Source organism: Suillus clintonianus, assembly GCF_016758775.1.
Source record: "Suillus clintonianus strain FC179 chromosome Unknown DEU56scaffold_1, whole genome shotgun sequence".
NCBI classification, from domain to species: domain Eukaryota; kingdom Fungi; phylum Basidiomycota; class Agaricomycetes; order Boletales; family Suillaceae; genus Suillus; species Suillus clintonianus.
The window spans coordinates 329,145-352,345 of NW_024539225.1; the positions used below are offsets into that span (position 1 = coordinate 329,145).

General features: G+C 49.6%; 7 protein-coding genes across 7 annotated transcripts; 4 read left to right on the forward strand and 3 right to left on the reverse strand.

The window, feature by feature from the left end:
• The first annotated feature begins 5 nt into the window (after positions 1 to 5).
• Positions 6 to 4,052, forward strand: DEU56DRAFT_3784 (uncharacterized protein). The gene is made up of 4 exons (XM_041345933.1): positions 6 to 530; positions 584 to 2,403; positions 2,462 to 3,721; positions 3,772 to 4,052. Exons 1-4 carry the CDS (start codon positions 194 to 196, stop codon positions 3,949 to 3,951), a joined length of 3,597 nt encoding a protein of 1,198 aa, XP_041215531.1. The 5' UTR covers positions 6 to 193; the 3' UTR covers positions 3,952 to 4,052.
• Positions 4,053 to 4,108: 56 nt separating this feature from the next.
• Positions 4,109 to 5,226, reverse strand: DEU56DRAFT_905755 (NAD(P)-binding protein; the record flags this gene model as incomplete). The annotated part of the gene is made up of 7 exons (XM_041356755.1): positions 4,109 to 4,242; positions 4,293 to 4,376; positions 4,425 to 4,598; positions 4,644 to 4,766; positions 4,824 to 5,025; positions 5,073 to 5,096; positions 5,152 to 5,226. The coding sequence occupies 7 exons, from the start codon at positions 5,224 to 5,226 to the stop codon at positions 4,109 to 4,111; spliced, it is 816 nt and encodes a 271-aa protein (XP_041215532.1).
• Positions 5,227 to 5,676: 450 nt separating this feature from the next.
• On the forward strand, positions 5,677 to 7,438 carry DEU56DRAFT_3684 (uncharacterized protein). Its single transcript, XM_041345895.1, has 5 exons — positions 5,677 to 5,721; positions 5,776 to 6,135; positions 6,187 to 6,277; positions 6,327 to 6,744; positions 6,802 to 7,438. Exons 2-5 carry the CDS (start codon positions 5,815 to 5,817, stop codon positions 7,190 to 7,192), a joined length of 1,221 nt encoding a protein of 406 aa, XP_041215533.1. The 5' UTR covers positions 5,677 to 5,721; positions 5,776 to 5,814; the 3' UTR covers positions 7,193 to 7,438.
• A 218-nt stretch (positions 7,439 to 7,656) lies between these two features.
• DEU56DRAFT_762984 (uncharacterized protein) lies at positions 7,657 to 9,850 on the forward strand. Its single transcript, XM_041350770.1, has 14 exons — positions 7,657 to 7,808; positions 7,864 to 7,872; positions 7,926 to 7,969; positions 8,029 to 8,073; positions 8,124 to 8,161; positions 8,211 to 8,281; positions 8,333 to 8,537; positions 8,589 to 8,632; positions 8,683 to 8,759; positions 8,808 to 8,926; positions 8,978 to 9,024; positions 9,129 to 9,206; positions 9,270 to 9,416; positions 9,485 to 9,850. Exons 1-14 carry the CDS (start codon positions 7,754 to 7,756, stop codon positions 9,556 to 9,558), a joined length of 1,053 nt encoding a protein of 350 aa, XP_041215534.1. The 5' UTR covers positions 7,657 to 7,753; the 3' UTR covers positions 9,559 to 9,850.
• Positions 9,851 to 10,126: 276 nt separating this feature from the next.
• DEU56DRAFT_905758 (uncharacterized protein) lies at positions 10,127 to 10,577 on the reverse strand (the record flags this gene model as incomplete). The annotated part of the gene is made up of 4 exons (XM_041356756.1): positions 10,127 to 10,235; positions 10,266 to 10,285; positions 10,333 to 10,407; positions 10,464 to 10,577. The coding sequence occupies 4 exons, from the start codon at positions 10,575 to 10,577 to the stop codon at positions 10,127 to 10,129; spliced, it is 318 nt and encodes a 105-aa protein (XP_041215535.1).
• A 7,725-nt stretch (positions 10,578 to 18,302) lies between these two features.
• Positions 18,303 to 19,552, forward strand: DEU56DRAFT_844918 (uncharacterized protein). The gene is made up of 2 exons (XM_041355116.1): positions 18,303 to 18,697; positions 18,746 to 19,552. The coding sequence occupies exons 1-2, from the start codon at positions 18,316 to 18,318 to the stop codon at positions 19,435 to 19,437; spliced, it is 1,074 nt and encodes a 357-aa protein (XP_041215536.1). The 5' UTR covers positions 18,303 to 18,315; the 3' UTR covers positions 19,438 to 19,552.
• Positions 19,553 to 23,187, reverse strand: DEU56DRAFT_763015 (Retinoic acid induced 16-like protein-domain-containing protein). Its single transcript, XM_041350771.1, has 5 exons — positions 22,984 to 23,187; positions 22,811 to 22,932; positions 22,714 to 22,751; positions 22,396 to 22,656; positions 19,553 to 22,346 (listed from the first exon to the last, which is right to left on the reverse strand). Exons 1-5 carry the CDS (start codon positions 23,083 to 23,085, stop codon positions 19,639 to 19,641), a joined length of 3,231 nt encoding a protein of 1,076 aa, XP_041215537.1. The 5' UTR covers positions 23,086 to 23,187; the 3' UTR covers positions 19,553 to 19,638.
• Positions 23,188 to 23,201: the final 14 nt, after the last annotated feature.

Consider the following 23,201-nt stretch of genomic DNA (forward strand, 5'->3'; position numbering starts at 1 on the left):
TGACGCGTACTTAGACGTTTGTGTTGGTTGTGCAGTGTGCACGCTGTGGACAGCCAACAGCCTGGCAGCTTTGGGCGATTATCGCTCAGATATATTCAAGGCTTCGAACGATTTCTGCTTTTTCCGCCGTACTGAATGTCTAACGGCTCTTCCTTTCACGTCCATAGATATTGCAACAACCGTGGACAATTTGATGAATACCGACAACACCAACTCCCCTGCTTCCACAGACAGTGATGTTGTCAATTGCTCGACTGCGAGAGTCTACTTCGGTCCAGTGCAATCACCGGAGAAGAGACTCATTGCTAGTGAGGTCACGCGAAGACGTGTACTCAATATTGGCACCGTCGACTCTCCCCTTCGTCCATCGGGACTGCCTGCTCTCCACGCCCCTCCGTCGCCACGGGAAATCACGCACGCGACGGATAAAGGTGATGAACGAAGCGACGAAGATGCAGATGAGATCTCTGATGTGGCCGCTCATCTATCTCGTGAAGACACGCCTGAGAACGATTCATTGGGCCAAAACGGTGAGCTCTCCTCGTCAGCTCTTCGCACCTACATCCCAAACATGGACTTCCAGAACCATCCTCTGTTCTCGCAAGCCGAATTATGCGGGCTTGCGATAATCCTTCCCCTCCTCCGCGGGCTCATCCCACCATTTACTTCGGTCTCGCGATAAAGGACGGACGGATACCGTTCCCAGATATATCTGCACCTCCTAGCCCATTTCGTCCCATAAATTTGCGTGAGAGACTGAGCGAGTTCTCCGCGACAGAACGTGCTTTGTCACCTCAACCACCTCAGCTCCAGGCTTCCTATGATCAGCATTCGTCTCTACAGGATTCTGCTGGTAACATCTCTCAGCCCGATCTCATCTCATTTGAATCTTGCTCCGCTCTAGTCAAGACGGCGGAATCTTCTGGAGAAGGGTGTCCTCGTTCTCCGATTCAAACTTTGCCGTCCAGTGTAGATGATCTCCTCTCGCAATCCCCGGAGCATCCTTCTGTCATATCTACCCCTCCTCGTGTAGATGGCGTAGAACAGTCTAGTTCCTCGGACAGCCTAAATAAGCTTCGTCAGGCTGACATGGAATCTAGACCACCACACCCCAATTTTTCTTCGCCGTCAGGCGCCAACTCAGGCGCACCAGATATCACTAAAGAACATGGAAGATCACCTGTGCGGAGATCAGCACGCCTCAGTGGGACTCCACGCCCCAACCAAACCACCCACGCACAGCAACCCTCGGAAACGCCGAAACTCAAAGGGAAATCGAAGGCGACAATACTCGCGCCCGAGGGGGAATTATCCTTGATGCGGGATGAGCAAACTGTTGTTCACGGTAACACAGATCCTTACCCTAATATCCAAAGATTGGTAGAAGAGAAAGAGAAACGACGATCACGAAGACGGGGATTAAACGGCAAACACGAAACCCCCAATTTGCAAAGAGAATTGGGGTCCCTTTCTCCTCAGTCCGCGGATGTCTTAACGCGTTTGTTGCCATCCGAGGCTACGCCACTCTCAGAGGGACAGCATTCGTTACCACAACATGAACTTTCTTTCGTATCTTTGGACCCTCCACTGTTGACACCACAGAGACCAAAGTCAAACTCTCAGCACCCAAATTTCCCCCTGACTTCTGTACAGCGGCCCCTGGTTGTCGCTCCAACGCCCGTTCGTCCTAATGGGGAACATCCTGGTTCTTCCTCTCCTCTCAAGTTTTCCTTGACCGTTGATGATGTGTCTCGCACACCAGCGAGGAGGGTGCCCATTCAAGATGCCTTCACGCAGGCCTCTGCATCCTCACAAAATGTGATGCTACTGTCTGCAAAGCGTGATGGGTCGACTCGGTTAATGAGCATGCGTGGACCTGTCTTTTCGCGCCCTGCGTTGGATGATCCATCCCGTAGTCCCGCCAAGCGTATTCTAATCACAGATTTCAACAGTCCTGTGCGCTCCCCAACGCGACCGGCCGCTCCGAGGGCCCGAAGTGCCTCAGCGGAACCGAAACCCACAGTCTCTCAACCTCTCCGAAGTCGTTCTGTTGACCCATCACCACGCGCCGGTGATAGCAAAGGCAAAGAACACATGTTCCCTAAATTTTCTTCCAAGCCGAGATCTAGCATCAAACTACCGTTTCCTCTTGTGGTTGGGCAGAAAGCAGGGACGGATCTCCCGCACTCTATCCCTGAAGAGGCTGAAGGATCTGAGGCTACCGGAGAATACTCGATTGTTAATCAGGCCGCGTCGTCGTCCAGTCCTGCGAAGTCGAGCTTGAAACAGCCCTCTATTGGAAGTCGCATACCAAGAATTGGCGCCAAGCCTTATGCTAGACCACAGCCAAAGAAACTTGTTTCATCTACAGCTACAAAGCTACCTGCATTTGGTACAGGACCGGTAGGCCCTCCATCCAGGATTGTTGTTGGACTGCACTGACGTAAATTGGGCTCATCAGCGTGCCCCACCTTTCAAATCAACTCCTACTGGCAGTGGCAGTAGCAGCTCCGAAGACTCTTCTGCCATCGCCCCGCCACCAAACCGCAATTTGGATGGGAAATCTGTTGCAGAGCCATCAGTCCTCTCCACACTAAAGCGAAAACGTGGCACAGAAGAGACTGCCATATCTCCCCCTACTCACCCCGTCATGGTACGCCAGGTTGTCCCCGGAATGCTGGGGGGGAAGTATGCTCCTAAAGCGGCACCTGTCCTTTCAACAACGGCTCCTCTACCAGAACCGAGTCCCCGGAAGCCGCCTGGCCCTATAAAGTTCCGCAAAGTTGAGCCCGGAGTCATATCAGCACGTTATGCAGCGCCGTCCAAACAAACTGCATCCGATTCTTCACCCGCCGATGACCGCAGCAGCAGCCCGCAGATTCTGCTCCTGTCTGAGGCACCGATTGCCCGGTCATCTTCACCTCCTAATTCAACCTCTTCACCCAATCTACCAGAACCAGAACCTGCGAAGCAATCGCATGATGTTGCTGAGCCCCACGAAACAGCGGATTCATCTTCTTCACATCGGCCACCAGAGAACCGAGGTCGGGGTCGCCGAACGTCTCGACGCAAGTCTGTAGCGCAGCATGCCAACGACGTTTTCGGTCCATCCACATCAATACAACCTCTCCAACTTCGACGATCACGGCGTTCTGAGGGCGATGGCTTCATGGGGATGAGCGCAGTTGCCCTCCAAGCCCTCACTACTTCCAACACCACAAAGAACCAGGAAATTTTCGCTAAGCTGGAAAGGGAGGTAATTCGCAAGGATGGTAGTAGGCCAGAGAGCCCTGCAGTCAAGGTTCGGACGATATTGCAAAAGCAGAGAGAGATGAGGGATCAATCACGACATGAACGAGCGGAGCGGAGGGCGAGACGGAGTGAAGACGGGCCTGGATTGAGTGATTGTGAATGTGCTAGCGAGCTGGATGATTCCATCTTCGGATTCGATGGGGAGCACGATGAAAATGATGGGGTGGTCTGGACGAAACATCGTAGGGGACCGGGAGAAGTGGAGGATTACGAGACGCCAGATAGGGCTGACCGGTCGTCCAAACGTTTGCGCTTTGGGGAAGGCCCTCAGGAGGAAAGAGAGCGCAAACGGGTGAAGTGGCATCATGGGCTATCCACGGAAATTTATCTGGATGAGGTCCATCCTCGACCTAACTCGTGGACCAAGGACTTTGTCATCGAGAAAAGCTGCTTGGCCCCGACATCCAAGGTACGTGGCTTGCAGAAAGTTGTACTACATTCTTGCTGATCTTTCTTCAGAATCTTCGCTTAGACACTCTGGGCAACGTGATGGATGTCGAGCAGCATCCACTCACTGACCTTCACCCAGAGAACGTCGTGGTGAAGAAGTTTGTGTATGACAACGACATTGAGGTGGTGGTGAAAGAGGTTATACCCCCGAAAATTACCAGATCGAAGAGCAAGAAAATGAAAAGCTAGCCAAGCTGCATATTCTATTGACACTCTAATGCATATTTGTCGATGCTGTCGTTGATGTATCCTTATTGTCTCTAACTCATTCTGTCGTTTCCTTCCATCGACGTGTAGGGAATGTCTACGATACAATGACTTCGAGTATCAAAACAGAATCGAGAAATTATAGCTTCGGCGCCCTATAGGTGAGGGTGGCACTGGCTTGGTTCACTGGAAGCACGAAGACTTCAGCGAGATTGACATGTGGGGGGCGCGACGCAGCCCAGACGATTTCTTCCGCAATGTCCTCGGCCACCACTTTGTATTATGTGAGTATATGCGGGTTACAGGCGTAGTAGACCACTCACGAGGCTGAAGCCCCTCGTAAACTTTGTCCGCCGCGGACTGGTCGCCTTTGAAACGGATGACCGAGAACTCGGTCTCCACCATACCTATCAACAATTTGAGTTTAGCCCCGGCTGCGATGGTGGTTCATTTACCTGGTTGAATTTCGGTGACACGGATGGGAGTCTCGACAAGCTCCTTCATTAGAGAGGTAGTAAATGCGCTAACGGCATGTTTGGTTGCACAATAGATGCTGCCCCCGGGGTAAGCTTCTCTACCGGCGATCGAGCCAAGGTTAATAACATGTCCAGTCTTCCTCCTCTTGAATTCTACTAGGCTGAGTGATAGCTATGACCAAGGGATGAAATGCGTACCCTTGATGAACAACTGGGTCAGGGCGATCAAGCCGAATACGTTGGTTGCGAACATCCCCTCCACATTATCCAGGGACAGGTCACCAACTCTGTCCACACCCACGACGTATCCAGCATTATTAACTGCAACAGCATACATATGTAAACAATGGGGACACAAAGCCGAATGAATCTACTCACCGAGAATGTCGACATCGCGAAGATCAGTGGGTATACTTTCTAGGAAGCCATTGATTTGATTTCTGTCAGAAACGTCGAGTTGTACGGTGACAAATTTGCCGCCATGTTGCAAGCCAGCTGCTTTGTGGGCAGCAGTACATTCATCTGCAACTTTCTGCAGTGCATCCACTCGTCGAGCGGCGAGTATAACGTTGGAGCCTCCCTACGAGATATGAATAATTAGAAATATGGCAGAGCATGGTGAACTACCTTGGCAAACAAGATGGCGGTGGCCTGTGAGCCGATCAGTAACTTACGTCTCTCTCCTCAGAGCTAGGTTTGTACACACCGCTCCGATACCAGAACTTGCTCCAGTGATAAGGACTGTCTTGCCAAGAAGGCGAGATGCGTTGAAGACGGACATGTTTCGATAAAGTGATTGCAAAAAGGCAGAATTTAATAGACTTGCTGGGTGAACGAACGCTCTACGATGGATATCCGATCGTCGAATGCAAGAGATGCACGAGGAACCAATAAATCTCAAGGACATGCTGTCGCGGGGCCGGAATTTCCATCATGGACGGTCCGAAGATAGACGCGGAGAGCCGCATATATGAACATTTTCTTCAGTCCCATGACCTTGCATGGCACATTGATGGCACATGCTGGGAATATCACCAACGATACCACGATGGCGAGCATCTCAAACGTACAATCGTCGGTGAACTATCGATGGTTGAAGCTGCTGGCATGGTTGAGGACCCATGGAATGAAAACAGGAGCAGATGACTTGCTCGTTGAGTGCAAAGAAACACCCAGTTGAGTCACCAATCGGTTTACCTCGTTCGAGCCGCCACCGCTTGATCTAACATCCCACGCAGCTGCTGGGAATGGTCTTGTTGCTCGAACGACGTGTCCTGTGAGCTCTCTTGTGCGTAGAATGGATGGAACCTTAACCTGATAAACAGAATAGCCATCTTCCTTGCTCTTTGCAGTGCCACCTCAGGCATTGATGAATAGTAGGACGTTAAAGTCCCTCTATCCAACGTCTGGACCTACGCCACTGACCGCTATACAAATGATATCTCTGCATCTGCATATCAACCGTCCACATGGAAGTGAGGATTCGCCAGACCCCCGCTATGGACCATACATTTCGACCCTACCTAGGGAGTTTAACAGCCATCCTTTGACCTGGATTATGCGATCAAACAGTGGCATGGAGTCCGAAGGGGTCCCACTGCTCGGGCACCTCCCGCCGAGTGTGCATGCATCCTTGATTAAGCTGCATGACCGATTTTGTCAAGACTGGGCTGCAGTGCGAGCATACTTGGTGGGAAATACTCAATACTGCACTCGGTTTTATTATCTAAAGCAATAGCAGATTGCGAATTCGTACATCTCTTCCAAGTATGATGCCTATTTGGATGATATAGATGGGTCTGCCAGCAATTACGTGTGGGCTTGGTTGAACGGCACGTATTTCCTGTATGAATGAAACTTCCTCATCTACCTCGCCTCCAGTCAACACTCGCTGCATATACTACCGCCTCAAAGCATCGAAGGAAGACCCCGATAATCTAACACTATGTCCCATCCTCGACTTTGCCAACCATACCCCAAGTGGATCGCATATGACTCCAGTTCCATCAGAGGCAGATATTTGGGACACTGCACCGGTAAAGTTGATTGGGAAAGGATTTAGATTCCTCTCGCCAGTGGATGCATCTGTCCAAGAGGGCGAAGAGATCTTCCTGACTTACGGGGCACATCCTAACCGCACGCTGTTCATTGAATATGGTTTTGTCAATAAGTCATTACTAGGCGAAGCAGAAACTACAGATGGCGAAGTCGACGTACAAGATGTCGTGGAATCCTTGATACTCGGCCATAAATCTGGTGTCTTCGTCAAAAGCGTCCTCGAAGACGAAGGTTATTGGGGGTATGTGCGTCTTGAACTCTCCTGGTCAATTAAGTCGCCTCATTGAGTTTACCGCAGAGACTGGACCCTATATTGCTCGACAGAATCAGCACAGCCGTCATGGCGCTTGATAACGGCATTAAGGCTTCATCGTCTCGCTGTCTCAAATAAAACAATCCACGATAACGCCATTCAACCGTGGCGCGATGTCATAGCTGGAAAACGGGAGATTATATCTGATGGAAACGAGATCGCTTGGAAGCAGTCGTTGACTGCGATTTGCGATACTCTTATCACCAGAGCCCAGGCCAGTCTGCACAGTCTCAAGAGCGACGGTGCCGAGGAGTATGATCTGGGCAGTGAGAGGTGGATTCCCTGGATGCGCGAGAATATGCGGACGCTTTGGAGGGAAGAGCTATTGGTAGCTGCAGCCGTAAAACAGCGTACTCTAAGAGGGGATGATTTTTGACTTGTTTACCCATAAAATAAACTTTGAGGTACCAGAGTTGCTGCAGAGAGCCGCTAACATTGCTTTCATCCCGAGGATGCATTCATCTAAGGTGGGAGACCATTCATCTGGCACCCAGACACTTCGCATCATTCATGGTGTCAGGACGGGCGCATGGGGGTGAAGAAGACGTCTCGATGAAATGCTGGCGAGAATGTGTCAGTTTTTGACTCTGTCGATGCGGTTTGCCAGAAGTTCGATTGCAATTTGCAACGCGGCGTCGAACTTCGATCATGGAGGTCATAGGAGAAGTGTGACACTGCTCTAGCATGACGGACTCGGATACGGTGACGACCAACCGATTATGTTAACCACGCTCGGTGCATACCTGTGCATACGAAGTCCAGCATGAAACACTAGTACTTGCTGGATACAGACAAAGGTAAATTTGGTTGACACAGGAAGGAAGACACAGCCACATTGGGAACTTGGCTAATTGTGCACCTCACAGTCGAACAACCGTTCAGCGCTCACCAACTTCTCTTAATTTTCCAGCCCAAGGCTTGACGGGCCTGCTTTACAATGGCTGTGGAACCATTATTTGGGACGAGAGCCCAAAAAGCTTTCATCATCACAAGTATGTTATCATCCAACTACTCCGTGATATTATCATTCAAGTACCTTTGGCACAGTCGCAGTCCGTAAGTCGTTTCATTGAAGCTTCTCGATTGAGGTTTGACCTAGGTGCCCGTAGAGGCTATCGTGGTGATAACTATGGTCGCATTAACATTCGGAATAGTGAGTTTGTGTAGTACCGGCAGTCGAAACGACATGTCTACTAACCAGCGGACGTCAAGGTTCAAGCCGACGCAGGGTCGACCTTTACAGAACTTGGGTACAAGGTAGTTTACTACATACATCATTAACAAGCTGAACCGCTCACATCATGAAGACATTGCCATGCTACCTGGCTCTTTTTATTCTAGCAGAGTATGTGGTTACCCTCACGGCCATTTTCGGGCTGTTGACGATTGTGCAGGATATTCGAATTGATAATGGCATTCGATGCTCTACGGTTACGGAACATTATCCAGCTCATGGGGATTGTTCGTGAGTGTTGATTTGGCTGAATATGACTCCTCCTTTCTGAATACTTCGTAGTCTTCCATGGAGCTCTCATCGTCTTTTCGGCTCTTCAAGTCCACGAAACCCACGTTGCTATATTTAATTGCCAGCCTAAATGCGTCTCAGATCCCAATCATGTGTGGAATAAGGTTCAAAATATCCTGATTGTCGCTCCCTGCATAGTTGCTGCGTCATGGTTCTTTCTGATGTTCTGGATCAAGCAGCTGTATGCTGAGTTCGGGTACGATCCCACAGCTTAATCCACGTCCTGCTCACCACTGAGATCTTGTAGATGGGTGATCTTCCATGTCGTGGGTGCAAACCCAAAACTCAAGTGTGAGTAAAGTGTTTATTTTTCTTCATGATGTGGCACTAACTCGAAACAGCGATGTATCAATTCTACCAAATCTTCATCTGCTTACTCAAATTCGACTTCTTCTGTTTTGTGGGGGTGACTATGCAGGTGAAAACTATGACTCTTTGTGGTTGGCCAGGAACTGAAAATTCGCAGCTTCTCATCGTTATCCTCAACAAGAATTCTGCTGAATTCGGAGTCACTGTTGCTGCAATTCCTATTGTTTTGTTGCTTTTGGCCGGTTGCGCACGTGCTGTCAAGCACGAAGTCAAGTTGTACGATTATTCCGGCGTCCACTTCGCGTGTTTGTTTGAACTGTCTGCTAGGTTGATGATTTTTTCCCTTGCGTTGATGCTGCCTTCGATGTCCTATTGTGAGGCGTTTCCCCTTAATGCGTTGACCTTCAACTGATCGCATGATTTAGTCTGTATGTGTACAACATGTGTTAATCGTCTCACAAGTTGACGCAACCCTTAGTGTACAAACTCGATCGCTTCTATGCCCCTTCCTCCGCGCAAGAGTACGTATCAACTCGCGCCACATTGACCGTATTCAGTAAGTCACGTACTTGATCTGTTTCATCATGACGCTAAGCCACAATCTGGCGGCTATATTTAGCCGTAGTCGCCTTCCTGCTCCTCTTGGCCTCGCTTGCAATCGGAATCAAGTGTTTCCGTGACTTTGACAAGGGACTACACGAGTCTAAGACGCATGGTCAGTCTTACACCCCTGTCAAGATGCAGGTTATCGATGCGTTTAGAATGGGTGATTAACTTTTTTCTTCTTAGACCTCGGGAGAAACTCACAGTATTTACCTACCCCCAAAACCCCAGGGGGCATGACAGAGCGCCAGTCGTCATATTTCCCAGGCGGTGCTCCTCTTCAGCCACAGATATCAATTGAGTGATGCATGACTAGTGCTTGGTATGCACTTCACAGTGACTCGGGGATTACAATCATGAGGATATGGACAGGGTGCGCTCTGCATATGTAACAATTTGTTCTTCACTTGGAAGTGGAGAGGATCTCTTTTGTCTTATTTAGCGTTCCGGACTACATCTTGCGTAATTCGTGTCATTGTATACCCTTTCGATTTCCATCCCTTTATATGACAGTATCTAACTATGATGCCAATACGAGGCAAAACACTATCCAAAGTTCAAAGTACTTCCTATGAAAGAAAATAATTGAAACCTTTTCATCTTCTTCGGTGCTTCGACGACGAGTGGGGGCTTTCATGCGTAGCCCTGAATCGTGTTGCCAACATTCTTCAACGAGTCTTGTGATGGGTTTTTCCAATACTTGAAGCGATGGTCTCCTTTGTTTCCTCAGGCAATCGATTATATTCTTTCCAGAGAACAGAATTCCTCCAGTGTAAATCTAAAGAGGTGAAGCAGGGAACAACAACTTGAACAGGACAGAACCACTTGCCTCGTATAGTGCACAAGCAATTACACAAATGTCGGTTTCCAGCATCAAGCGTATGGTCTCCGAATTTCCAAAAAGATAAGCTCTGGAGCAATCCAATTAAATGTCTCGGCGGCCGACGTTGGTAGAGTCCAATTATCATCAGACCTCGAGATTCTGAAGTCGGTCAGGCAAGCATTCCCTCACTTGTCGGCCAAGACATTGAACTATATGAAATAAGCCCGAGCACCTTTCTGACATGAAAGGTACTCACTCCCTTGATATCACCATGGACGATGGGCGGATCGAGAGCATGTAAATAGGAAAGGCCTTTTGCAGCTCTTTCTGCCTGGACGGAGAATCACCAATCAATGAGTATTACTGATAACGAGTAAGATAACTTACTAGATGACGAAGATCGCAGTTCTCCCTGCCCGTATACTCCACATTACCACCGTACATGAATTTTGAAACGAGCCACAACCTACAGTCCTTTTCTACGACTCCTATGAATGGCATGATGACTTCTCGTGTTTCAAGTGACTCCAAATCACTGCCTCACTCACAAAGTCCTACATGCGAACAGGTGAGTGGAGGTTAGATCGACGGATGATAAACTCCTCACTTTGCGACGCTGATCTATGGATGGCAAGTGGGATCGCTTGATCATTATATGATGCTATATAGATAGTTGCGGAGCCGCCCTGCTCAACAATACGCATCGGGATTGGCTCTAGTCCGTCCAACCGCAACTGGTATGGCAAACGACCAGATTTTTGCGATAGCCGGATGATATAACGCAAAAGCCGCGCATGCGTGGCATGATCGATGGAAAGATCTCGCAGAGCCTAGGTATCTGGAGTTAACCACTAAATTCAGGCATAAGACTCATTTTCATAATCACTTCCGCACAGAACCAGAAGGACGCGAAGAACTTCTCCATAGTCACAAGGAATAATGTGTTTTAGTGTAAATTTGACTATAACATGCTGAGGGCACGGGTCTCTGCCCTGTCGGGAAGTTATGAGAACGTGACTGGGAGCTGGAAATTGGGGCTTACACTCCAATCCAGAAGGCTCTTCAAGGTATCCCTGATAGTCCGATAAATGATTAATATCATGAGATCAATGTAATGTCAGTTTCTCCACTCTGTCATTTTCTGTTTCAGCTCGTTCAGTAGCCTAGACCGTGTCAACATTAGGAATCAGATATCGCTGGTTACCCTACCATCCATTGCTCGTACAGCGTTTGAGGTGTGCATAAGTGTACACCGTCAGATTCTGAAACACAGTATCGGGTGAGCTTCTTTAGGGTCTGCACAAAAGAATGGAAGTACTTGGTAGACTTTAACATCTTTGACGTATTTGCGACATATTTGCCTGTCTTCCATCACGACCCTCGCTGGATTTCTCGATTTTCTGAAGAAGCTTGTCGCGTAATTGCTCGAGCTCTCGCCGCCGTGGGTCCGAGTTTGAAGTGAAAACCGGTAGACAGTCCACGAGTTGGGCCTTTTATGACCGACCATGGATTAGGGACAAACATTGGCACCAAGAGGGCCCATGAGGGCCCTGTCATTTCTTACGATTCTTTGCAACCCAAACGAATCCCCCAAGTCAGTTGCGCATTGTACAATGTATGGTCGTCGCGGCGATCCTCGCGAACAAGGCCGATGAGTCCAATGATGCAGGACGTATCCAGCGCGCGATCAATCAAGCGAGTGTTGTGCCGCGGAGACCGCATGGCACATATGACATGTTCAGACGTCCGTAGGCTGGCGACCTTGTTGTTGTGATCCATAATGCAGATGATGGCCCAAAAGACAACAATAACCATGAGAATCAACGCACACCGGCGACAGTAGAGCCCTGCCACATGTTGGTCCGAGTGGGTGGTATTCTCCACACAATCACGGTGGAAGACCGTCACGGTCGACGGTAAACACTGACGGACAGACAGTGAAGTGGAAGAGCTTATGATTGAAGATACGGGGGTAGGGTAAGGTGTGAGTACGTATACAGTGTTGTATATATACGGGTCAGCGTATCACGGTGTCCAATAAGAAGTGATGTTGTTTTTGTGAGGGATGACGTCGTCTGATGATGACGTAGTAACCTGACGTAGTAAGCCTATGCTTACACCCTTCCTCTCTATGGTTTTGAATCTTTCGTCTCCCAAGAGTCGAGGGCCTCGCAATCTTCCAACTGCCGTCGTGGCAACCACTCGTCATCTTCCTCGCCGAATCCAACCCAACGAACGAGGTATTGTTTTCCGCGGCCTATTTTTCTTTCGTCGATTATCTTTTCAATGAAATTTTCTAGTTGTCCATCTTCCGTTACGACCGGGCCCGGTCGGGGTAGTTCTCGAGAGGGGAACAGCGACGCGTCGTTTGGGTGATAAAGGCGCAGCTGGCTTGCATGGAAGGTAGGGAAGATATTTGGTGAATTTGGTAGGTCGAGTGTGAAGGTAGATGTCTCTGGATGAGCGTCGATGATGGTGTAGGGACCGTCGTAGCGTGGCATGAATTTTGCTACTCGTTTGTCTCCCTTTTGAATATACTCTCGTCGCCGATGTTTCGTTGCAAGTAAGACGCGGTCTCCTGTGTGAAGGTTTAGGTGTGGTGCGCGGGTCTTGTTCACGATTGTGGCTTGTGCGGCTTTTGCAGCTAGTAAATTGTCCTGCGCTTCCATAAGGTCATGTTTGAGCTGTGAGAGCAGAGTGTTTGCGCGCTGGTGTTCTGGTTCGAGTATGGTAGGTTCTTCTGGTAGTAGTGAGGGTAACATGCGCGGAGAGCGTCCCAGTTGCAATTGGAAAGGTGAGAACCCGGTACTTGCATTGACGGTGTTCATGATATTGAAACGAACACGCGGTAGGGCGCGCACCCATCCTTTGTGATTACGGTCGACATAGAACCGTAGACTTTGGTTGACAGTCTTGTTGGTACGTTCGCTGGCTCCGTCTGTTTCTGGGTGATAGGATGAGGACATCTTAAGTTTAATGCCTGTTAGCTTGTGAAGCGCACGCCAGAATTTAGATAAAAATATCTTATCACGATCCGACACGATTTCTTTGGGCAACCCATTCTCACAGAACCAGTTATCGAAGAATAACGATGCGAAGTGCTCAGCCGTTATGTTGTCTTTGCAGGGGACCAAACGGATGTCCGAATTCAGTCGATCGGTCATTGAGATAAGCATGTTGTATCCGCTATCTTCAGGTAGGGGACCGATGAAATCAATAGCGACGGAATCGCCACGAGAGTCGGGGATGGGTAAGGGGTGAAGTGGTCCTGCGGTCGCAGTCGTTCTTGACTTGTTACGCATGCAGTCCATGCAGGACGGGATGTAGGAGTCTACCAAGTCCTTGCGCATATGGGGCCAGTAGTAGGACGCTCTAAGAAGGGCATACGACTTGTCCGCTCCGAAATGTCCGGCTGCGTCGTGTGCCGCATGGAAGAGGTGTTCGCGCAAGTTGTCCACCCTTGGTATGACGAGGCGATTTGCTATGCGGAAGAGACCATGTTCGTCTTTTGAAAGTCCTGGCAGTGATCCTAGGAGTCCTGTGAGTTTCTTACACCACGGATCGAGTTCGTAGCCCTCGACGATGCGTGTTCTGATGTCGGGGTCCGCTTGTAGGGTTAGTATGGCAGCGCAGATTTGCGTGGACGAAACTGTATCTATTCTTCTAGACAATGCGTCAGCTGCCATATTCAATTCACCTTTTATGTAGTGGATATCAATGTCATATTGCGACATATACTCCGCCCAGCGCGCCTGTCTCCTTGACAGATCACGCTGAGTATTGAAATTCTGCAAGGTGCAATGGTCAGTGTAGATATCCACATGCGCACCAAGCAATTCCGTGCGCCATTTCTTAAGAGCCCGCATGATGGATAATAACTCTTTCTCATGCACAGGGTAATTGAGCTCTGCGCAGCGTAGTTGAGCGGAGTCGAACGCTACCGGACGAGCTGTTTCATGTGTGGGTCCCCACGATAATACTGCACCAGTCGCGTAGTCCGAGGCGTCGCAGGTGAGGAATATTCTGTTGTCTCCCGGATTATCGTGATCGATAGTTGTGAGGCAATGCGGGCTGATAACCAATTCTTTGATTGCCTTGAAGGCGCGTGCGTGTTCGGTTGACCAGGTTGGAAAATGTGCTTCTGCTGCCTTTGTAGTTAGTGCGGTCAATACTCTTGTGTACCTGGCAACGTCAGGTAGATGATCGGCGAGATAGCGAACCATACCCAAAAACGATCGCACATCGGAAGCCTTTCGAGGCTGTGGCCAGTCAAGTATCCGCGCGATCTTCGAGTTATCAGCCTCAATGCCGCGAGCCGAAATGTGGTGTCCCAAGAAGTCGATCTCTGTATTGAAAAGTGAAGTCTTTTTCGGTGAACAATAAAGGTGAGCCGCCCGTAAGGCGTTCAACACGAGGCGGACGTTGGCTTCGTGTTCCTTAAGTGTTTGGGACCAGATGATTATATCATCGAGGTAGACATGGCATATCTTGCCAATGAGGTGACGTAGGGCCGTTGTCATGCGTCGTTGGTGTACTGCGGGTGCATTCCTGACACCCATCGGCATAACAGTCCATTCGTACTTACCGAACGGTGTATGGACCGCTAGATACTTCATGTCGTCCGGGTGTACGCGTGTCTGAAAGAACGCGTTAGTCATATCAATCTTTCCAAAGAACTTTCCTTTTGCGCAATCTTTTAAGATTTCATCAATCCGTGGGAGAGGGTGATTGTCGGCGACGGTGTTAAGATTGAGTTTTCGGAAGTCATTAACCCATCGAGGCAAAACGGAAGGGTCCGCTTTAGGAATTATGAATGAAGGCGATGACCATTCGCTGTCGGATGGTCGTAATCGTCCGCTTTCTAAATGTGAATCCAGCAACGTTTTCCAAGCTGATCTGTACTTCTTGGGGCAGTCGTACGATCGAAGCTGTACAATTTTGTTAGCGTCTTTTAAATTAATCCGGAATAGAACATTATCCGGCATGGTGTCATTATGGGGTATATCGGTGGGGAATCGATCATTAAACTCTTCTTTAATCTTGGAGTCGAGTTGTTGTAGTTCCTGTTGGTAAGTGAGGTTCTCGATCGTTGCTGATACTGCGCTGATGACGTCAATTCCGTTAACTTGTTCACATTCGCTGTCGACGATCCGTTTGAGCTCAGGAAGCACGGTACGCAATTCGTTTACGACACTTTGTTTCTTCCAGAAGAGATCGGGACCGAACGATGGCGTTCGATGTGTTTTCAGTGGAGGCGTGACCGACGGTACATGCAAAAGGTCATAATTAGTTCCTTTCACAATACACGTACGTAGTTCATGATCGATTACAATGCGATTGTGCTGCAGAAACGGACCGCCGAGTAATAACGGCGTACAGAGATTTGGTGCGATGAGTGCACGTACAACACGAGAAGTGTAAGATTGGTCGAGGGAGGTACAAGAAAGTTTGACAAAATGCGATAAAGTGAGAGGTTTCGATTGCGAGAGTGCGAGCGAGATTGGTAATGTTTTTGCGAGTTTGCGACGGCGAAGTTGCAGTTGGTTGACGAGGTCTTCACTAATCAGAACTAATGAGGAGCCATGGTCAATAAGCGCAGAAACGGAGATAGGAGAGGAAACCGCTGGCCCGTCAACAAGACAGTTCCAACGGAGGTGGGGAGTCTGTAGTGGGGCCACGCACTCTTCGTCAGAATCAGTACCATCACCCAGTACCGCTGACGGCATAACAACCGCCACCATGTCGTGTTCTTCATCGTTTACCCCTACCGACGCGACTACACCACCCTTACGAGCCTTTTTGCTGGCCACGCTTGAGGCGGTTAACGTCTTGTATGTTGCACCGTCGGGGAAACCTTTGGAGCACGAGGTGGAGGTATGTCCCGCGAAAGGTTCACGGCATTTATAACACCCATCATTCTCTCTGAGCAGCTGACGTTCGTTTTCAGTCAGAGGTGGCAGTCGAACAAATGTTTTGACGGATGAGTTGGAGGGGGGGTTATTGTTGGACGTGGAGCTGCTTTTCACTGCGAATCGATTGGACGTGGATGATTTGCTGTCAGATATGGTTTTGGACATGCCGACACGCGCACGTTCTGCGCGTAACGCGGCTTCGACTGCGCCCTTTTGACGAGCGAGGTAGCGCAGACGTTTTTCGTCGATCAATCGTACCTTTTCAACCCATTTGCGTAAGTCCAATTCTTCAATGTTTTCCGCGTAGTAATCGGCTGCAAGATCAGGGTGCATGTGTGATTCGAGATGATAAAGAATATTAATGTCGTCAAGATGAGATTTTGTGTCTCGTAACAGGGTATTTTGACTTTGGACGTCGACCGCCCATTCGGAAAAGGCTCGTTGTCCTTGGACGGAGGCAAGCATCTTCCTTCGGACGGTGTCAGACCAATCTGTCGGTAACCAGTAATCGCGAACGGCGGCCATATATTCTTTGAACGGCAGTACATCGAGATCTTCCTGATTATTGAGGTACCAATCTTGCACGATCGGATCTTGCATTCCCCACGCTACTTTCTTCACCTTATCAGCGTCTTTGACATCTTTATGGAGAAAAAATTGAAGGCAGCCCATTTCCCAAGCACGTAGTGCTTCGGGCGTGATTTCTCCAGCGGTGAGAAAGGGGGGTTTACTAGCTGAGGATTGTTCTGCTCGTGCGATCTTGGTCGTGGTAGACATAGCGCTAGGTGGATGATCGGGTACAGATTCTGAAGAGGAGGAGGAATGCGAAGGGCTCGGAGACGGATGGCGAACGGGTAATGTCGTTGCGACGTCTGGAGTGCTATCAATATTCGGTGGGGTAGCACTTGCCTTTCCACGACTGCGTGTGGTGACAGTCGTCGGAGGGACACTACGGGAGCGAGTAGGAGGCAGTTTGACTTATACACAGTAGCGGGCTGACGTGAGTCAACACCCTAAAAAAATCGGTGCGGTTTTCTGTGATCTGGAGAAACAGTTCGGATGGCAGACGGGGCTCGACTGAACTTCAAAAAAAAGTGGAAGACCGTCACGGTCGACGGTAAACACTGACGGACAGACAGTGAAGTGGAAGAGCTTATGATTGAAGATACGGGGGTAGGGTAAGGTGTGAGTACGTATACAGTGTTGTATATATACGGGTCAGCGTATCACGGTGTCCAATAAGAAGTGATGTTGTTTTTGTGAGGGATGACGTCGTCTGATGATGACGTAGTAACCTGACGTAGTAAGCCTATGCTTACACACGGAAGCTGTCCAGCGGTCGCTGTGTGATGGCATATGCCTATATGTACAAAGAAACCCTCAGTAAGATCAAATTTAGGAGGGACATCCGACCTTATGGGAATGATATATCAGCGCTAGTCTCCGATGCCGGTATCCGTCTAAGGGAATAGTTGGAAGCTCAAGTAGAAGTCATATTCATGAATGTTCTATCATGTTGGTATGAGCAACAGGACTATTGAGAGCTACTATAGCGAGCCGAAACCACAACAAAGCTCGTTCCCAATGTCCCCATGCATAAAGTAATAATGTTATAAAAAAAAGCGCCCAGTCGACGCACCTCAACAAGAAACCGACAATCCTAGAACACCATGCAAGTCAACACCCTCCACAAATGGCACCATGATAAAAACACCAATCCGTTAGAGCCATTAAAATCACCAAGGACTCGTATTAACAATCGCAGCCTTCCACGACATACAACATACGAGGACGGGCTCTGCGGACATTCGTCGGGGATTTGAGGGACAGTATTATGTTGGTGCGTGCAGGTTGATGGCAGCAACGGGAGATAGGGTGAGTTCAACGGAGAGCTCATCGCGCAGCACGGAGACGGAGATGCTGGCGAAACTCTGAAGCAAAACATCAAAGCCCTCCAGGGAAGTGTCAAGTAGCTAGACAATTCTCCGGATGGCACAGTGGTAGCAACTAGTTCAACGACTGGACAGACCAACGAAGCTGTGCAGCACGAAAACATGGCAACTGGGAGGGATTCCAATGGAATTTCATGCAGAAGACATGATTTCATACTCCACAAGATAGAAGGTATGACTGTCTTCACTGTGTTAAGTAGACGGTGGGGGCGGCAAGTTGAAGTGATAGCGTCGAAACCCCAGCTCAACAATGTTGAAGGCGTGGGAGCTAGTGATGATCCCACGGTCTAAGTAAGTGGAAAGTGACCGTTACAGTAGCACGTGACGTGTCTCGTTTGAGCGCGTTGTGTGACAGCCAGCGCGTTTCTTGCCACCATGGATGACAACGACCCTATATCCCAGTTCTTCGACGAAGAAGATGTAGACCTCTACGCCGTCTTGTCGCTTAAATCAGATACCTCTGCAGAAGATATCCGGAAGTCCTACAGGAAACTTGCTTTGTTGTGCCATCCTGACAAACTGATTAATGCCACCGAGGAGGAACGGGCAAACGCGTCTACGCAATTCCAGAGGATCGGTTTTGCATATACTGTGCTAAGCGACGAAAAACGGAGGAAGAAATATGATAAAACTGGAAAGACTGATGAAGGATTACTCGGTGAGGCGGATGAGGACGGCGGCTGGGAAGCTTACTTTGAGGACCTATTTGACCGTGTTACACGAGGGAGACTGGACGAAATGAAGAAGGAATATCAAGGTACATCTGAATGATGTCTGGAAGATCGTCAAGTAACTCTATGCATAGGTTCCTCTGAGGAAATCGATGACCTCAAGGCTGCTTACCTTGAAACCGGAGGATCATTTGACGAAATTATGAAGCATATTCCTCACTCTACTATTGATGATGAACCAAGATTCGTAGTCGCACTGTCGAATCTTGTCAAAGCTGGCGACCTGCCGAGCCTTCCGCAATGGGCGTCAAGCTCCAAAGATGAGAAAGCCAAGCTAGTGAGGAAGAAGCAGAGCGATAAAGAGGCAAACGAGGCGGAAGAACTTGCGAAGGAGCTTGGTGTATGGGATGAGTTCTATGGAAGCGGAAAGACAGGAACGAGAAAGGGCAAGGGGAAAGCAAAGAAACCAGCAAATGATGAAGATGAGGACGAGGGAGACACTTCAGCACTCCAGGCGCTCATTCTCAAGAGACAGAAGGGCCGCAACAACTTTCTGGATGACCTGGCCGCCAAGTATACAAATATGGAAGAGCCATCCAGAACGAAGGGAGGAGGGGGAAAGAAACGCAAGAAGGCCGCGGACGAGTCTGAGGCTGAAGCGGAATCGCCAAAGAAGAAGCCTCATGTCCAGGATCCTCCTGATATCGACGATGAGGAATTCGCCAAGATACAGCAGAAGATGTTTTCGGATAAGCGCAAACCAGCAGGTGAAGGATCATCATCAGCCAAGGGGAGACGGAGCGGGAGAGCGAAGAAAGCGAAATAATTCCTGTTCTGTGGATGTTTGCTGTCATACCCTGCCTCGTCTTGCTTTGTATGGTCTTTATCTCGATGTATGTATTCTAAATTATTATCATTGAAACCTTGTTTGTGTTCCATACAATGTCGACAATTGTCGACAATTTACACGGCGACGAACTATTACATTCAACCTCTATATGCGATAATGACATTATAGGTGAGACTCTCAAACGTATCTTACTAGATCAATTCCTAAACTACGACGGGCATGAATAATTGCCACCAATTCCTTGATGCACTCCTCCAAAACAACAACATTGTCCAGCAGTTGCGACAACGTCACTTGCGTTACTTTCCCTTCAGTTGAGTCCTCCGAGTCACCCTCTGATCGAGTAACCGCATGCCCACCCCATTGGCTACCAGCACTGAAGACATCATCTTCATCCGTGTCCCACTTCGACGGCTGCGCTGAGGTCCAAGGACCCGACTGGGGAACAGGAGCCACGAATGGTTCAACGACAATATCCCGTGTACGCTGATAATGAGGAGCAAATGGGCTTGCAGCGACGTTTTTGCTACCCGACCTAGGAGGCGTTGGAGGTTCAGAAGGCGCCTTGGATGGGGCGGACTTGCTTTTTCGCGGGGTCAGAAAGGATACGAGAGCCGAGGTCTTCGGCTTTGGCTTTGGGCGTTGGGGAGGCGTGTCAGGAGCTTGAACGACATCCCAAGAGCCAGACGGTGGTAAGTTAGGCGACACGGCGTCTTGAACCGGTTCAAGTGAGAGGGTGAGTGCATCTGTCAGATTTTCAGAGAATAGAAGGCCCTGTCGCCGTTCGAGAAGATATTGGTCAAAGTTTTCGACTGATTGCCGGTAGCGTTCCAGCTGGCCGACGAGGCCCTGGAAGATAGTGTGTACGACAGGGCGGGTATGTTCATCGAGTCTGATGGCGGGAAGTATGTTAGTCTCTGTCGCAAACTTCTCGTCGATCACAGAGTCTATGGATCTATCATCCCGGCCATCATCTACATCGAGTGAGGGAACGGAAAATGATGCGGCTGCTTCTGACACAGCACATGTAAGCCACCCAGCGATGGAACGGTTGGGGCAGACAGCTAGTTCCGCAAGCACGCCTGTGAGCGAGATATTCATCTTTGGCGAGTTTGAGAAGAATGTGCGCATAGACTCGAGGACGAGCGAGAGAATGGGGTCATTGACATTGAGCCGATGCTTTAACTTTGAGCGTGCGTCCATGTCTTCGTCATCATGTATATGGAAGCAGCTATGGTTTTGGATAGACGACACTGCGTCGCGGAGATAGTGGTCATAGCCAGTGCTGAAGGCATCATCGCTGTGTGAGGGGTCGACACGGGAAACCAGTGTGAGGTAGAGTCCCATCTCACGCTCGTGCGTTGAGAATGTTATATCTGGCTGGACAAATGTGGGCAAGGGCGGCATTTGTGGGCTTGGAGAGGGTTTGGTATCCTCTGCACCAGGATAAACGAACTCTTCTTCATCGCTATCCTCGTCAGCAATCTGTGGGACATCCGGGAAAATCATAGCAGGCTCAGGGTAGCTCGTCGCATTTGTATCATGGAAGACAAGGAACAACCCGCTGGTCGAAACGTGACATCGCTGGCTCAGCATCGACTGGAACAATTGCAGAGCAGCTGCAACCGTCGCTTGATTCTTCGAACGCAGATTCGAGAGGAGCAAATCTTTCAGCGTGAATCGCCCCATTGTGGTGAAGTATTCCGACTGCTTCTGCGATTCAGGAGCCTCCATCTCGAGCAGGACCATCGCGCTACTTTTGCGCCGGCGAAGCTTTGTTGCGCGGTCAGCAGCGCGAGGCGGAGCACTGCTGAGATTGAGCATGCGAGGGTGTGGTCGTAAGCGGGATGCATCGTCATTATCCTCACTCATGAGGAATTCGACGAGGAGTTCAGAAAGCTGACCTGGCTCAAGGGTACGAATCATGATGTCAATATAAGACATCACAGCAACAGCGCTGCCATCGAGATCAGAACACTCGAGCACAGATGGGTAGAGGACGTTCTCAAGGAAGATGCGGCGCACGGCATCCAGTATGGAGTGCACAATAGAAGTGCCTACCAACGCAGACGCATCGAGGCTGGACTCGGGGGAATCATGGACACCGTTTCTGCGGAGAATGTCCTGCAAAAATTCTAGTAACTTGAGGAAGTGATCGAGGCGAGATTTGACGTCTGGGTTAGAAGAGTCCTCGAGGCCTATGGCACGGTTCTTCTCCACCAATAATTCAGCGTTCTCTTTCTCCTCTTCAGTTTCTGATCCAGTGCTGCCTAGCACCATGCCACTGCCATGCGAGGCATCAGCCTGAGTTGGTGACTTTATCTCCAATTTCGATGGAAGCAAAGAGTACACAGCGCCTAAACCCGCCCCAAGGACGTCTGAAAAATCGCCATCAACGATATACTCCGCCAACGCAAGCGCGGCATCTGTAATCGGATCCGAAGCTGCTGTCTCTGATGCAGGCGCTGGAGTTGATCCCTGTTCATCCCCTGCTAATCTATGTATCGGTTCCCCAGGGGACATTGCAACATCCATGAGGAAGAGTAAGCCCGCGCGTGCAAAGTCACCGATTTGCCCTTCGCGGTGAACAAATCGAAGTAGATAGTTGAAAAGGAGGAACTCGTATTCTGTCTTGTGAGGATGTGTAGATGCAGGGGCGGATGTTATTGTGGCCTGTGAAGATGTTGGTGATGCGCGTTCCCCTGTCTCCTCGTCGTTTTTGTCCTCAGGCTTATCCTCGTCCTCGTCCTCATCTTCGTCCTCATCCTCTTCTTCAACAGAGAAAAGCGGCTCCGAATGGTACCAGTGCTTATCATGGAAGAAGATCATTAACAGTTCGCGGTACGTCCGGATACGGCTGCACAAAATACACAGCAGGTTCAACACTACCATCCATCAGCCCTACAGATCACCAAGCACGAGACAAACACTCACGATCAAGCTCATAATCAGACGGCTGGCACCGCACGGCATTTTTGGCAGCTCCCATAACCCTACTCCGACCGTCTAGTTGTTCTTGGATGTCGTCTCCGACACAGTTGCGCAGGAGGCGCAAGACAGCGCGGTGTACGGCAGAGTGCACGAGGAATTGCTCATCCATGAGGATCACCATGTTCTGAACCGCACGGAGCACCTCGGCCTGGATTCCAGAAGGTCGGTCGGGTTCTGAGAGGCGTACGAGTGTACCCAAAACGTCTGGAAAGAACTATTAGCTCCAGGCATGTAAGATAGATTGTAGTGATGAATGCAGACCATTCTTGAGCAAAAATTCTAAGCAAGCACCGGTCGCGCTGACCGAGAGCAATCATAAATGCTATCGACGAGACCTTCATGGTTGCAGAGCACGTACCCTTCTTCGGTACGGGACGATTCCCACACCAGGGCGTCGACCATAGACTGCAAGTGGGCTGGGGCATCAGTGGACTTGATGCCCTTCGTGAGCTGCCGCTCGTCTGGGTGTTCGAGTATTGTCTACGAGCATGCTAAGCGTTCATTTGAGATCTATGGGGGAGGGAGTAGTACCTTGATGAGATTCCATGATCTGCTGAATTCAGCTGCGTGGTCTTGAACGGGCTTTGGTGCGGCTTGGGGCGTTGCGCGGAGGAACTTGGAGAAGTAGTCCATCGTGCCTGGACATTAGCCCGTATGAACTCAGAAACTGATCTGCTTAAGACTCGAGAGGAAACGCCTTTCACGTGATGAGTTTCGCGTCTGCTTTTAAGTTTGAAATACTTGGACAA